This window comes from Camelus ferus, chromosome 2 (assembly GCF_009834535.1).
Source record: "Camelus ferus isolate YT-003-E chromosome 2, BCGSAC_Cfer_1.0, whole genome shotgun sequence".
Classification (NCBI taxonomy): domain Eukaryota; kingdom Metazoa; phylum Chordata; class Mammalia; order Artiodactyla; family Camelidae; genus Camelus; species Camelus ferus.
The window spans coordinates 11,339,800-11,356,572 of record NC_045697.1 but is presented as its reverse complement, the minus strand read 5'-3'; the positions used below and the strand labels follow the sequence as shown (position 1 = coordinate 11,356,572).

Genomic DNA, 16,773 nt, shown 5'->3' with positions numbered 1-16,773 from the left:
TTGCGCTGAAACGGCCAGGTAAACACAAACTCAGGCCGGCACTAGACTCCTGGAACGTCTTTAGTTTGGGAATTTAAACACAAAGAACGTTTAGATTTTGCAGTGGCCGTCATTTCAAAACATAAATCACGCCAAATTTGTTTGAAATTCTGTCTTTAGAAGGTTGTGTGTTTTGACAAACCTTGCAGCAAATTTGGTCCAGCTTTTGGATTTGTAATGAAACCTGAAACCCAGCATGCTGGCTGGCCTTGGGGTCCTCTCAAGGAAAGAGTTCCAAGCAGCCTTAGTGTAATGCTTCCTCTAATCTCATCCTGGCAAGAGACCTCAGTGTGTTGGGCTGCACTGGAAGTTTGGGGTAGGCTGCAAACATTTCATGCAGTTATGGAAAAGGACTGATCAAGACAGCAATTCGAGGGCATTTCTATGCCTGAGTATTCTTAAGAGTGTAAATTGCAGAATTAGCAGTACGTTATCCCCTGTTGGCTAGTGACTTGGAGATACCCCAAGCCATGATTGGGGCAGAAAGTTAATTAATCTGCTTATTAAAAAAGAAGAAATGTCTCATTTGCATCCATTTACATTCAAGTCTTGCACGCATCATGCTTTTTGGTGGTCTTTGCTGTCTTAACACCAGTGACCTAGCTACACACGTTAGCTCAAAACATTTACATTTTCTGCATCTGGGCTTTGTTTAAGGGGTAGATGTCTGGTTATCATTGGTTCCAGCAGAATTTGATTGTCACATAGATCATTTAATTGCTATAGACAAACTTTCCCCTCCCATGGACTGTTCAGGGTTTCTTCTAATTATCATATACCACGTTTGGGTAAAAATTCCTGTACTTGGCCAATCTTGGAAAATAAAGACCATGTCTCCATTAGAGTTGGACATGTTATTTGGGGAGGAGCCATTCAATTATTTGCAATTTCCCACTCAACTGAATTTTCCATGGTCATTTTTGCAAGAGTTTTCTCTTTCTTGCTTTTCCTGTCTCACTTGGAGATCTGCTTTGGGAGTTGTTTTTGCTTTTTTCTCTACTTGGGAAAGAAGATCATTGCATCATGGGTGTATCTTAGGCATTCCATATTGCAAATGATTGTTTTTTACCTGAAAATGCTTCAGTGACCTGAATCCAGGCCCTCTTAAACCATCTTGAATGAGCTTTGGGAGGGAGGCGGCTGGGAAGAAGGGTGACTGGGGGAGGGCAGGGAGTGAGGAGGGGTTGACATGCAAAGACTAGAACAAGCTCTTGGAACAACCTTAAGTAGAGGGGGAGGAGTGCAGAGGGAAATCTTTGCACGTGAGGCTTGCGGGGAGGGACACGATGCCCCATGTCTCTGTATTTTGTAGTCATCACATTTCTGATCCATTACACCGGTGTGGCTGTCAGGGGTGAGTGGCTCAGGCAGCAGTTAAACCACCTATATGCTAACAAGCTTAGCAATCAGGTTGTGAAGGGTCCTGGCTGGAGAGGGGAAAAAAAAAAAGAAAGAAAGAAAACCAAACCTTAGACCTCTGTCAGACTGTGAGGAGAATTATATTTTTGAACTAGTCTACAGTGTGGACAGGAAGTGACCTCTCCACAAACTGCTTCTTTAAAAACAAGCGTTGGTGCCTAAAGCTATCCAGCGCCTCTCTCCCTCCCTCCCTCCCTCCCTCCTTCCCTCCCTTCCTCCCTACCAGCCTCCCGCCCTCTCTGAAGCTCCCCCCCTCCCTCCTCTCCGGAGCTCTCCCTCCCTCCCACTCCCCCCTCCTCCCTCCCTCCCTCCCTCCAGCTCGCTCTCCCTCTCCTCTCTAGCTATAGAGGGCTCCAACAGCAGTTCCCAGCCAGTGTGTTCAGCCTGCCTGCCTGCCTCTGTGTGTGTGTGTGTGAGCGCGTGTGTGTGAGCGTGTGCGTGCGTCTACTTTGTACCGCGAAGAACACAGCCCATGTGCTCTGCATGGACGTTCCTGATACTCTGTTTAGCTTGATTTTCGACAAGCAGGCAAGATGTCCAGCACACCACATGACCCCTTCTATTCTTCTCCTTTCGGTCCATTTTATAGGAGACATACACCCTACATGGTACAACCAGAGTACCGAATCTATGAGATGAACAAGAGACTGCAGTCGCGCACAGAGGTAAGTACTTCAACCTGGGGTGTGTGTTGGTGGCTTTTTTTTTTTTTTTTTTTTTTTTTTTTTGCAAACTGTGCATGAGCTTTTCCTGGGTGGCTGGCTGAATTCCGGGGGAAGTGTCCCACCAAATACTACCACGTCCGTGGAAATGAGCACCAGAATGGATCCACGAGTTTGAACGCTGGGTTTCTAGGCACAGCAACTCTTGGAGCTGGGGACAGTTTCTGCTGGAATCTTGAAATAGACAACCCATCACTTGATCCGCCTGCCGGCTCTCCAGAAATGCTGCTCTCTCAAAACTCTGGCGTTTGCAGGCTCTGAGTCAGTCCCGTTAGTGTTTCTTGAGATATAATTCCAAGGGATTTGGTGATCTTTTGCATCCAGCAAAATAATTTTTTTAAAAAAACAAATCCCAGAGGAAGTCTGCTTTGACCTGCATTTGCTTGTCAAAGTCATCAAAATAGAGGTGAAGGGGACAGAAGAGTCACCCCGCGGACTTTTCAGAACTAGCCCTGGAGGGACGCATGTTTCTCTATTTCCATGTTAAAGTCAGAACCCAGTTGGGGCGAGGGGTTCTTGACTTTCTCCCATCGAGGACGGGAGTGTCTCGGCTTCCTCAGAGCTCTCCCTTCCACAGGAGCTGGCCGAGGATTCAAGTCATCTTGAGTTTTTGCATATTTGTGATCTTGTGCGGGAGAGAGGAGCCTCACCTCCTCCTCTCCTGCAACTCTGGGAGCAGAGAAGAGACAGGACTTTCAGAACTTTGTAAATGCAAAACTCCAGACCGCCTCCTGCAATTTAAATATTTAATGCCAGTTGACTTTTCCTCTGTGCTGGCTCAGCTGGCAGGACCTGCTGCTGGGCTGTCCCATTGCCTGTAAGTTGGGGCTTTGTGTTGAGGTGTTCTGAGAAGGAGTTTGTTACAGGTACACCAAAGTTACTTTAGGAAGTAGAAATCACTGGGAATTCTGTAGTCTCTGCAAAGTACAAGTATCTGGAGGGTTGATGGCAAAGAGCTTTGAGGGAATAGCTTTGATGAAATTTCAGTTAGAAGATTGACTCTCAGTTCTGGAAAGGGACTCAGTTAAAGACAGAATAAAACATGTTTGCTTGAATTGTCAACAGAGCCATGGAGAAATTCATGACGTTTAATGTATTGAGTATAGCTAACAAAATGTGACCTGCTTTCTGATTGGCTAACTGCTGGACAAGGGCTGATTAAAAAAAAAAACTGAGCTGTCTTTATTACTGCTATTATCTTTATATGTTAATGCATCATAGATGTTAAATATACCTGCTGATGCCATGGCTCTCCCCAGAAGCCAGTAGTTTTTACACAAGTGTAAACTCTGTTTTGCTCAGGATGGTGACTTGTTGGCAGGAAATGATATTTGTGTGGTGTTGTGTGTGTTACAGTTTGTATATTTCATTCAGCTCTTTGCAACTGTGTGCTGGCATCTTACATTCTTGCACAAACTTGGTAGTTGCAGCCTGCTTTCAGAATTAGGAAGACAGAAAGTGTCTTATAGTTCAGGCACACATTAATTGCCACACAGATTTGAGGTAAAAAAAAAAGTCTTAAATAGGATTAGTTTTAAAAAAGAGACTGTGGGTCTTTATGGATCAATTCTTGAACAGCAGCAGGGTGTAAAAATGAGCAGTGTCCATCTTACATTTTAGAAAGTTTTTGAGGAGTTGAAGAAGGAGGTTTTTCTCCCATCCTTCCTGGTTAGGAGAGCAGGCAGATTTCTCTGAGGTCTGAGTCCTCCAGTGCCCCTAAGTTAATCACTCGGTCAGTTCTGGGCTAGGACACTTCTCTGGGAGACTTCTCTACCCTGGTCCTCATAAAAATCAGCAGGATGCAGTAAGGTCCCCACATTTGTTTCACATTTGTGAGAAAACCTTCGAAAGTCCCCCATCATAGTATGTTTCTTAAAAATGGCACATTATCTTTTGTGAGAGCTAAGCTCAGGAATTCCTAACTTTTGGATTGTAGGGTACTACTTTTAAGTAGGGAAAAGAACTGCTTCATAGCTCAAGAAACTGGAGAAGAAAGCTTGCTATGACAAATCTTAAAGGTCCTTTTAAACCTCTCTGACTGACCAAAAAGTGCCGAGAACTGTTTTCTGGTATGTTCTGGGCCAATCCGAACATTTCTTCCCTTAATTAGATCTTTTTAATAATTATCCAAATAATTGTCCTGACACTTCCTTTTTCTTTGCCAAGCAGTAAATGATGTCATAAACCCAAGGCCATAAATTTGTTTTCATTTCATATGAAATAAAGAAGAGAACCCAATCATTGTTCATAAGATATATAAATATTAGCATTAAATATTAAATTTTGATCAAAGTGGGTCATTGAAAAAATACTTAGAAAAAAAATAGCTTGGTGAAAAAGTTATATTGTGCCTTTACCAGTGATGATGATGATGATTTATGACACAGTTGTTCTGAGCCCTAGAGAGGGACTGGGTGGAATGAAGTTCAGTACCCAGCAGAAATGATCAGTATTTACGTACAAAATCAAATAGATTGTTAAGTGATTACTTTTAGAATTTAGCCAACATATCCAACTGTTTTGGACAAGAGAGGTCCTCTTTCTTCTCTCTCTCTTCTGGTTCTTACTCCTATACGTCACGGTATTATTTCATCGACTCCTAATATCACACACACACACACGTGCCTGGGTAATACTCTTGACTCTCCATTCCTTTTTGAACATAGACTTGTCCTTGCCTGGAAAGAAATGGTAGGAAATCAGTTTATAATGAATAAACTGCATTCAAGTTGAAGAACCTCCTTCTTTATGGCAAGGAAAGTAAGACGTAACGAGCATGGTGATTCCCCGGCCCCCTTCCATAGCTGACCCCCAGAACCTTCTCCCCTGCGTATTGATGGCTTTCTTCCTATTAAATCCAACCATAGCCCTTCAGAAGGTGGGTAGTTTTAGTTGAAAGAACACTGCATGGGGAGTTAATCCTGTTTCGAACTTGTTTCTGTCACTTACTAACTAGTTGGCATGGATCTGGGTTCCTCATCAGCAAATTCCCTGCAATAAATTAAATTTAAAAATTCAGATGCTACAAAAGTCTGGGCTTTGGTTTTCTGTTTAGTATGAGAAAGCGTTGGGAACTAAAGAGCCCAGACGTTATTTCTTTGCTCCCTGTATTTAGTTTAAAATCACAAATGGTACTGAAGTAAGAAGGTAATTAATAGTACAGGAAATATTGAAAGGAGAGACCCTGCCAGCCCTGTTTAATGCCGGTGCTGGGAGCAAGCAGTTCCTGGGACAAAGTAGGTACTCAGTAAACATTTGCGAACTAGCGCATCCATGAGTCAGTGGCTGAAGGAGGAGTTTGACAACTCTGTCGTTGAAATTGGCACCTTTCCTGAGAAACCTATTCTAATGCCTTTGGTGGGCCTGGCACCTCCTGATGCTGCGTTGAGGATCTGCTTCCCATTCCCCTAAGAGTGCTGTCCCCCCATTCTCTACATTTATTTCACCACGAGGAAATTTAGACCCCTAATCTTTGTGGCAAAGGAAAGCAAGTGTCTAAGAGGTTATAGGACCTCATCTCCTTTTAAAGGAATCGGACGGCATTACAAAGCAAACAGAAACAACAAAAATCTGTTTTAAATGCTGTTGGCTATTCAGGGAAATAATATTCCTTTGCAACATCAGAATCTCAGTGGAATTCCACAAAGAAATGTATGAGTGTCTCCCCCTCTTTTTAATTGAAATTAAGAGAAACTCTTGGAGCTGTGCGTCACTGTTGGCCACTGTCATTCCAGGCAGTAGGAAGAGGGCTACATTTTCCGTTGTGTATGCTGCTATGAATTGACCCAATGTCTGTCCAAATTCATTTACTGTGTGAATGGTCTTGCTGCTCCAAATGTATTTTGGAAGAAGGCAACTGCACAATTATATAGTTTAACCCTCCACACAGTACAGTCAGATAGGAACACAAAAATATGTTCTAAAGATTTCAGAATTTGTTCTGCAAGAAGCTTCCAGAATAACAAAAACAGTAATTTTTTTTTCATTTCCTGAGGTCTGTGCTATGAGATTAAAAATATGTATAGGTAAGATATGAGATCATCGCAGTGACCTTCATTTTTAGTGAAGGATTTCAATAATGTTGTATTATTATAGAATTTAAGAAAGTTTATCAAGTCATACACATGTCCGTTACTGTAGATAACTTTTCTATACCTGGTTTCCTTATTCAAAAACGTCTCCACTCCAATGAAGATGTTTTTAAGTATATAGATTTTTTTTCATGTTGGCAGTATGCTAATTTTAATACAATATAACAAATACCAGGAAAGTGTGGGTTCCAGGATGTATTGCCTCTGTTTTGCGGGTTTTTTTTTCCTTTTATCAATATTACACATCCCACTCCCAAAGAGAAAACTGTGATTACAATTGGAAGCCACGCACACGAGGATTTTATTAGAATTATGGGTTTTAGTTTTACTGGATTTAATATGAACGTTGAAAATATTTAAAGACCTTGAAATTGAAATCTGCTGCTTTCACCCCGCCTCAGCTCAACTCTCCGACTCCCCGGGGAGGGGGTGGGAGGGGGTGGGAGCGGGCGGAGGGCTCTTGGTCTTTTCTTTCAGCTACATTTTTATATACTTCAGTCACAGGGTTTCATGTTGAAACATCATGTTTATTCATGGGATAGCTTAGTATCTCTGATGTTCAGATGGAGTCTAGTTAAAATGAGATTAGGTATTTTGGATAGGTGGAAAAAAATGAAAACTGCTTGGTGAGAACTCGGATTTTTTTTTTTTTCCTAGAAATTTAGAAAGAAAAATGGTGCTGTTACTCTGAGGCATATGAATGATTTTCGGTGTTAAACACAGAACTCTCCGAGTTGCTCGAAGTGGGTGGGGGAGGATGGGGGGAGGGGGGAATTAGTAGTGGTATGGAAAGCTATTTTGAAAATGTTAAATGAAACCAAAAGTGAAGTTTTAAAAATGAGAACTTCCAAACTCTCTTATTTTTCAAGATCTCTACGTGGCTTCAGAAAACACACTGCAGGACTCTACTGATTTTATTTTCCTAAGGTCTTCCCCTCCCCATTTTCTTACTATGGGAACTGTTTTTAATTAAAAATTGCTGCAAACTAACAATTCGTTAGAGGCCAAGAAGGGGAAAAAAAATCTCTCAACTCACATTCAACACAGATTCTTATCAGCCTGAAATCAATGCACATTTAAACCTCTCCCCTTTTGGTGTGTAAATTATGATATAGGATTCAAACAGTATGCATTTTTTAAGCATTTAGCTTTTTGTTTGGATTTCGGAAAGAAATTAATTTAAATTGTATGGAGACAGGGCTATAAATCTCCTTTTATTACTTTTGTCCACATTAACTCATTTTCATGAGGAACACAGAACACCCCCTTTCTGAGCAAGCAAAGAACACAAAAAACAACCCCCAAGATTGTCAAGAGCAAGATTCATAAAGTTACTTATTTGGATTTGGTCGGTGGGTCTCGGAATATAAGTGATCTGGGAAAACAATCTCTTTTTGAAAGTAGCAGAAATCAGAGCTTTGAAAACGTGTTCAGCTGATGTAGATATTTACATGTACCTTTGTCATTTTCTGACCAAGATATTTTCTTCCACTCTTTTTTCCTTTCTTTTTTCTTTTTCTTCCTTTCTCTCTCTCTTCCTTTCTCTCTTTTTCTTTCTTACTTTCTCTTCCTTTCCTTTTTTCTTTTCTTTCTTTTCTTTTCTTTTCTTTTCTTTTCTTTCTTTTCTTTCTTTCTTTCTTTCTTTCTTTCTTCTTTCTTTCTTTCTTTCTTTCTTCTTTCTTTCTTTCTTCCTTCCTTCCTTCCTTCCTTCCTTCCTTCCTTCCTTCCTTCCTCCCTCCCTTTCTTTCTTTCTTTCTTTCTTTCTTTCTTTCTTTCTTTCTTTCTTTCTTTCTCTCTTTCTTTCTCTGAACTTAAGCTTAGAAGCTTAGATTTTTTTGTATATGTTTAAATGCTGGCTGCTTGCATCTGAACATAAGCAACTATTAATAGTTGAGGCAAACTTCAGCCATTCTTTCAAGAATTTCTGTACTTTAGGCAATGATAATATCAGAGTCTGGAAATACAGAGACGATGGAAGATATGGTCTGTTTAGAAGCTTACAATTTGGTAACAAAGGGAGACATACAAACCAACTCTTACAGTGTGGTGCCGTGTTAGGTTATTACACCGTGCATTTGTGTATTGAAAGATGTACACCTTTCTGAAAGGTAGTCATGATGACAGCAATGAGCATCTATGCAGTGTTCACTGTCTGTAGGGCCAAGGTGCTAAGTGTTTTCTGTAGGTCAACTCATGTAACCCTCATAATCACCTCCTGAGATAGGTACCACTAATATCTACTGTCTTACTGATGAGGAAATAAAGGGTTAAGTAAATTGTCTAAGGTCACACAGATGGTAGTTTTAGAGGTTATGCTGTTGACTGCTTTGCTGTTGCACTTCTCTGAGATAAGAAATATAGCTAGGAGTCTGGTTTCACCTGTGCAAATTTATTAGGTGAATACATTCACTTTTTCCTTGGGTACGTTGACTTTGGCAGTGGCTGGAAAGTTGACCCCATCCACCCAAACTGGTTGGATTATTTGCCTCTGAAATGCCTGACTGATTTATAAAGGGACCACGTGAAATTCCGAAGGATGGAGTTAGAGATGAAAAATATATCTAGTTTTTGAAAAGAACTGAAATCACACTCCCTATTGAAGGATGAATATTTCCAGTATTCACTGAAGTGGCCTTATCTGAAGAGCCACTGGAATTGTTGTGGAATACTATGCATACTTATCTAAGAGTTTAACTTTTTAACTGAAAAATATTTAGATTTCCATTCAGTGCTTGATTCTTCTTAGCCATGCTCTGTGGAAGATGGTGTTTTAGTTATTTTAAACAGTAATGGGGGGAGCATAAAAGCTATCCCATTTTTGGTGGTGCCACCCGCCTCCTCCAAATGTAAGATTAAGAGAGTAAAGCAGAATTAGAATTTGGTATGAGATTAGCTTCCTTTGCAGGTAATCAATTAGGAATCTTAGAGACAATAAAGACAGGGAGGGAAAAGACCTCCCCTCATGTTTTGGCTTCTGATTCTTCTAGTTTGATCCTCTCTTAAGAGCCAATCTCTCCACATTGTGTGTTTCTGCATTTCCTTGTGGAAGATGATATTTCCTTCCTACCTTGGCAGCCAACTTTAGCTACCTGTGAAGCCATGGTCTTTATGGTAAATGCCTGCCAATTCTCAGAGATAAGATAGATCTTTTCATGTGATCCACTCCCAAGCCCAAGATGCATGTGTTCTGGTTTTCCATTAACAGATAAGGAAACTGAGGCTCAGAGAGGTGAAGACCAAGTCCAAAAAGACCAAGACCAAAAATACATTCATCTAAGAAAAATAAGATCTGGAGCGATACCCTGTTAGAATGTGTTTATCAGTTTGGCATAGGTAAGCAGAACATCGGCCAGGCAAGTTTTGACGGGGAGAATGGGCATGCATGACCAGTGGGGGTCCTACATGATCAATGGTCCCCAGGAGCTGGCTCTTCTAACTCCCTCCTTCCATGTTCTCTCCCGAACGTGCTGGCCAAGACCAGCCACTCCGGGCTGGCAACCCTGACGGCTGCACTTTGCCCTCACTTTATACCACTTTTAACTAGCCAACTTTGAAATTCAAGTCTTCCAATTAAAAACAGAAGGCTTAGCATTAAAGATTCGGAGGAACCCTCTAAAGAAGAGGAACCAGTCCTGTTCTGAGGACATCACAAGCCCCCAGCTTTTCTTTCCCCCTAAATGTACTTCCTGCTCCCTCTTTGCACCTTATAATCTGTTTTCCCACAAGCAGCCAAGGGGATATTTCTGAAGCAGAAATCAGATCGTATCACTCTCCAGCCTCCCCTCACATGTAGAACAAATTTCAAGCTCCTTACTCTGGCTTTAAGGTTCTGTTGATCTATTGCTTCCTGATGGTCCAGGCTTACCCCATGTTCAAAAAACTCCAGCCACAAGGGACTCTGTTGGACCCATTCACTTACCAAGCTTGTTCGTATCTCAACACTCTTGTCTTCAGTGATAGAATGGATATATGGATTTCTTCAGAATAACCCATATAAGTACTGGGAGATCTAATTTGAATTAGAATTTGGCATGGTGTTGGCTTTATTTGCAGGTAATTGATTAAATTTCTCAAAGAAAATAACGACCTTGAAGGATAAGAGCCCCAGCACTTAGTACGTCTACTGATCAACCACATGCCCCCTTCACAGAAAGGCCTTCCTTGATCACCTCAATTAAAATGACCACCCACCCCCACCAGCCCCACTCACTTTCTGTCACATGCCCTGATCAGTTTCTTTAGAGGAATTATCGAGGGTGGATATTTTCTTGCTTCTAGTTTATTTCTTAAGTGTCTCCCTGTCCTCAATAGAATATGAGCCGTGTGAGGACAAGGGCCCAGTTGTCGAGTTCCCGGCTTTCTGTCCAAGGCCCCATGGCATACAGTTGATAAGCAACATATATCTGTTGAATAAAGGAAATTAAGTTGTACCAACACAAATCCAGACTGACACTGGAATTTGCCTTGAATCGTCCCAATAATCACCTACAGTTACAGTTGGAAAAGAATCTGTGAGCCTAACAGCCCCGTGAGCGTTCACAGAGAGAATGTTCAGCAGGCCTGCAGGAAAAGGAATGTTGAAAAGGAGAATTTGTTCTGTGATGGACGTGTTGAGCTGAGAACTTCGCCCTCTGGGTGGTGGGAATCTGTTGGGAATCTCCTGACTTCTGATTAAAAATATTTATACTTGTCCCAGTGCTTTTTTCTCATTTGATATTCTCACCACCTCTCTCTTTGGATCTACCTGAGGGCCCAGAGCCCTGAATTATGACATGAATCATGATGATACCTTGCAGTTCCTAGAGTACTTTGTGTCTTGGGAAAGGGCTTTCAGGACCATTAATTAGCTATTTCAAAGTGATTTTGCACACATAGAAGATAAGGGAATTTTTATTAGTATATAATGCTGTGGTTTATAATAGCTTTTTTGCAAATTGTATGATGTGTGCATGTGTATAAAAGAGACAGAGAGACAAATGAGAGAGATATGCTCTCTCCAATCAGATTGTGTTTGTGTATGTGTGAAACTTCTGGTTATGAAAACACACATAGTTTTTTTCTGCCAGTGTTTTTCGCTTGGGAGAGAAAAGAGTGGCATACCTGGAATGATCTGAACTGAAATATGACTTATAACGAGTCAGTTGTGGACCCAAACCCTGCCTCTGCCTCTTGCTTGCTGTGTCATCTTAGGGAAGTCACTTAACTTTTCTAAACATTTGTTTTCTTAACCTGAGTTTTAGGTTGGCAGGTGAATGGCTAATGCATGTAAAATGTCTGGTATATAGTAAGTGCTTAATAAATGGGAACTATGATGATGATGATGGTGGTGATGATGGTGATGATGATGGTGGTGGTGATAGTGATGATGATGGTGGTGGTGATAGTGATGATGATGATGATGGTGGTGATGATGGTGGTGATGATGATGGTGATGATGGTGATGGTGGTGATGCCCTTATTCTCTGTCCTCTCTGCAATTTGCCATGTAAGTCATGCAAAACTTTGCTTGATTTCCTAAAAGTGTCTTTATGTATGTATTTATTTTTTATTGAAGTATAGTTGATTTACAATGTGGTAGTTTCAGATGTACAGCAAATTTATTCAATTATACATATATACATATATATATATATATATACTCTTTTTCAGATTCTTTTCCATTATAAGTTATTACAAGATATTGAATATAGTTCCATGTGCTATACATTAACATTCGTTGCTTATCTATTTTATACATAGTAGTGTGTGTCTGTTAAGCCCATACTCCTAATTTATCCCTCCCTGCCCTTTGGTAACCATGAAAGTATTTTTAAAAATACGTCTTACATGGCTTGCAATAACATATTTCAGCGTAATGAAGGGAACTTGCAGTGACACGTTGTAGGACTTGTGGGTTTGGGGTTCTCATAATATGTGATGGTGCTTTTCGTAACTGTGCCTTACCACGGAGAAAACACCCAAACTGCTGTCACTTTGCATTTCTATTCTTTTTCATTTGCAACCTATTTTTAATAAACTTTGTGTATATAAAAAGGTGTTCCACCATCATAGAGTAGTGATGACATATTACTCCTACTCCTTCTGGGCCATGATCTCCCCAAACTCAGTGGAGACAACAGCACGTTGACGTGTTCCCCTTCACCATTGCCATTGTAGGGCCACCTAAACAGGGGCCTGGGGCAGGCTGGAGAACGCACCGGCTGGCCTTGACTGGCCGTTTTCCTTAAAGAATCACACTTCTCAACATGCAGCCTGGCACAGACTTCTCCAAGGGAGCTGTGTCAGCAGCAGGTGGAGGCATATAGCACCCCCGTGTGTCCGGACTGATAAGAGCCCTGCCAAACTGATCCACTGTGACACCTTGCGGCTTTCTCCTTAACACACTGAACAAGTGCACGGGTGGATGATGTGCTGGCCGGCACCGTGCGGTATCTTTCTGGCCCGAGGGAACAGGTTGATGGGTAATAAAGCTACCTGCCTCTGCGGTCCTTATGGATGCAGCTGGGCGTTACGACGTACTGATCTGTCCCACCAGGTTCAGTGTAGAGCCTCCCTGATTTTTCATATTGAATTTTTGACTTACCCATACCTTCCTACACTTCATTTCACTGACAAGGTCACCTGTGATTTTTATTTAGAGTTCCACATTAGTAATAATTTTTAATCAACCTTTCTAGAGAAATAGTTTGCATAGCCCAAACATTAAATTGTTTCCATACACACACACACACACATACACACACACCACACACACATTTTTTTGAGAGGGTAGTGCTTGCTAAATTTTACTTCCCAGTATGAGTCATTTCTTAGGACTTCTGAGGATTTGATCTTGAAATTGAAAATCTGTGTGGGCAAGCAAAAGTTGCACTAATAAACAAGGCTAACCATTTGGCCATACACACAAAAAAAGTCTTCTTATGCCTTAATGTTAGCCGTGACTACCCTGCAGTTGGCTGAAATTTCTTCCTTGAAGTTGAAATTAAGTAGTTGCTGCATCTCACCTGCCTTTGAAAGGTTCTGATACAGAACATTTGATGGAGTCTGTGACTCCCCAGTTAGCTGAATCCCAGAATTTCAGGGCTGGAATAGCACAAGTGATCATCTGGCCTAAACTTCTTGATTTTGAAAGTGCAGAAACCAGACACGAGTGGCACTCCCCTGGACTACATGCTGCAGATGCAGAAGGGGCCTCAGGTTTTCTAAATCACAACAATAGTTGCCTGGGTAACGACCCGGAAGTGGCCAAATCACTCTTCCCGATCACTCATTTCATCCTTAACCCTACAAAAACTTTTCCGTTTTACACCGTTTCTCCTTCTCCAATTCTCCAGTTTGCCTTAAAATGGTATCGATCTTTAGCATCATGCTATTGATGTTGAAAAACACATCACTAAGCTTTATTGCTTTAGAATTTATGACTGTTTTCCTTGCCAATCTATTTAAAATAAAGTTGCGTATGTTTCAAAATATATGTCTCCTTTTTTTTATTTTAAAAACTTGGTGCAGTATCAATAATAAAATAGTTGTAAAATGCAACAAAGTACAAAGAGGTAAATGCAAATGATTTTTAGTTCTACTGTGCAAAAAATTGCTGTTAACATTTTAGCATATCAATCTAATGCACACAGACATACGCATCTGCCTTTATGTGCGTAAGAACATTCTGTGAACCCTTTTGAATCCAGTTTTTTAACCTAAAGTGATGAGTATTTCACTGTATTCTTAGATCTCCTTAAAATATAATTTTGAGTTGTCTGGATTATTTACACTAGTGTTTAAGTTTTTCAAATTAGCGTGATGTAGGTATTTAAAAAATTATCTGGCTCCTTTGTATCATGATTTGAACTCAAGGGAATAGCATTCTAAGTAATCAGTCTTTTCCCAAGTGAGGCAGAGAGCTGCTGATATAAAGGGTCAGCTATGGTGACTACTGTGATTATTACCATGAGCATTTAATACTAGTCAGAAATCATGCACCCAGGACTCTCTGTCTCCTTTTAAGAAAGCTTTTTCCCTCCCACTTGAGGGCAGATCCTTTCTCCCCCTGTTTTTATTTCTCTTGTATTATTTCGGACTCAAGAGGCAGCCAGCCCACAACCTTGTGAAATGTCGGTAAATCAAAAGATTTTTGCACAATTCCTACTGGAAAGAGGGAGATTGAATCAACGTTAAGAGTTAGTGTTGATCTAGAACCAGTAGGTCGGGACACAGCCAGTTAATTTATGAGGCCACTTGAAGGACATATCTTCAAGTCAAGGAGAAAAGTGGTATTTGGTAAAAAGCGGGCTATGTCATGAGCTGTATGCAATGTTATCTCATTTTCTTCACTGGATCGAAGAGATCCTTGAGGTCAGGTTCTATCTTATTCATGTTTTATCCATCATGACAATCGACATTCTCGGTGGCCAACAGCAGTCTTTTTTAAAAGCCACATTTCGCAGAGGCAGCCATTTTGTGACTAGATTCTAAGTTATCACTGTTTTCGTGTGGGTAATGTGCATCTTATAGATCAGATACACAGATCCACGCACACATACTGTAGGCAGAGCAGTCACGGTATTCAATAAGACTGTTTCCTACTGTAGTGTGAGCATGAAATGATTAATTTCTGCAGACTTGTTCCTCTACTATTTGTGTGACTTTTTTTTTTTTTGATTGAAGTATAGTCAGTTACAATGTGTCAATCTCTGGTGTACAGCATAATGTCCAGTCATACATATACATACATATATTCATGTTTATTTTCTTTTTCATTAAAGGTTATTGTAAGATTTGAATATAGTTCCCTGTGCTATACAGAAAAAATTTGGTTTTTATCTGTTTTCATATATAGTAGTTAATATCTGCAAATCTCAAATTCCCAGTTCATCCCTTCCCACCCCCTTTCCCCTCGGTAACCATAAGATTGTTTACTACGTCTGCGAGTCTATTTCTGTTTTGTAGATGAGTTCATTAGTGCCTTCTTTTTTCTTTTTTTTAGATTCCACATATGAGTGATATCATACAGTATTTTTCTTTCTGTTTCTGGCTTACTTCACTTAGAATGATGATTTCCAGGTCCATTCATGTTGCTGCAAATGACATTATTTTATTCTTTTTTATGGTTGAGTAGTATTCCATTATATAAATATACCACAACTTTAATCCAGTCATCTGTTGATGGACATTTAAGGTGTTTCCATGTCTTGGCTATTGTAAACAGTGCTGCTATGAACACTGGGGTGCATGTATCTTTTTGAATTAAAGTTTCCTCCAGATATATGCCCAGGACTGGGCTTGCTGGATCATATGGTAAGTCTATTTTTAGTTTTTGAGGAATCTCCATACTGTTTTCCATAATGGTTGCACCAAACTATGTGACCTTCAGTGAGTTAATTTATCCCTCTGTGCTCATGGGGAATGTGGGGATGGTGATAGAATCTATGTCTTTGGATTTTTATGAGCATCAGTGAGATAATTCCTGTACAGTGATGAGCATGGGGCCTCCACCCTCTAAGTGGGAATGGCCGTGATCATGCTTCATTGTATTACTGGCCTGGAGATGCAGAGGGCAACATGCCTGACTTGAAAGGGCTCAGGGAGAGTAAGGATTTGCAGGGAAGGAGGACCTTGAGGGATGAACAGGAATTTGCCAATTTGAGAATGGGGCTGGAAAGGATGTTTTTGGCAGAAGGAAAGGCACAGGCAAAGAAACTGAATCTTGAAAAGTGATGCTCTGTTTAAGGAAGGGTGAGGATCTTGGCATGGCTGGGGCTTAGGAACCAGGGTGTACATCAGAGCAAGTATATACATGTGTGGGGTAGATTGGTGAGGGTGGTTGGAGGTAAATCAGGAGAGGACATGGGGGTTGATTGCGAAGGCTTTATGTCCAGTGAGGCTGTGGTCTCTATCCTTGAGAGGCTATCTATTGGCCGTTAGCATGGTATGAACAGGGCCCTGACATGATTATTTAATTTCTCAGTGCCTTGGTTGCCTCATCTGGAAAGAGACACAAGAGAAGCCCTCAGCTCATAGGTTTTGCTTTAGGGAATTTGGTGAGATAAGGCCTATAAGCCTGTAGACCAGCTGGTCCTTGCATGCAGTAGTAAGGATTCCATCAACACTGGCTTCTTCTATCAGGCAAAGAGAACTGATTAAGTTTTGTGTGTTTTTTTGCCTGACAAGTGAAACCACTTGAGGTGCCTTTGAGCAAGATCCCTCTGGTTACTTTACGGAGGGTGGACTGGCGGTCTTTCTCAGAGCATATTTGTCTGCTGAGAGGAAGGAATCAGTGGATGGGGTGATGCACAAAGGAAAAATTACACACACTTACTGGCTGACTGTGCTATTTTTAGCCTAGTATGTCTGAAGCAAAGGAAGGATTTTCATGGCATTTTGTTTAAGATGCAAAATTACCGTAAGCCAAGGTTATGTCACTTGTCTAGGGACACTTTATTTGTCCACCAGTGAGGCCACGGTGTGGGCTGCAGAACTGTTAGCAGCCCTTTTAGAGGGTGGGT

The 16,773-nt window shown here is 40.9% G+C and overlaps 1 protein-coding gene across 10 annotated transcripts in view; it reads left to right on the top strand.

Moving 5' to 3' along the window:
* The first annotated feature begins 1,732 nt into the window (after positions 1 to 1,732).
* LDB2 (LIM domain binding 2) overlaps positions 1,733 to 16,773 on the top strand; it is a 349,997-nt gene continuing 334,956 nt past the window's right edge. For 2 of the 10 annotated variants that reach the window (XM_032494481.1, XM_032494462.1), the window contains exon 1: positions 1,739 to 2,123. In XM_032494481.1, coding sequence (XP_032350372.1) covers positions 1,992 to 2,123 — 132 coding nt within the window. In that variant the 5' untranslated portion in view covers positions 1,739 to 1,991. Of the gene's footprint in view, positions 2,124 to 16,773 lie in introns of all 10 variants that reach the window. The other 8 variants (XM_032494494.1, XM_032494486.1, XM_032494442.1 and 5 more) reach the window with 6 other exon arrangements.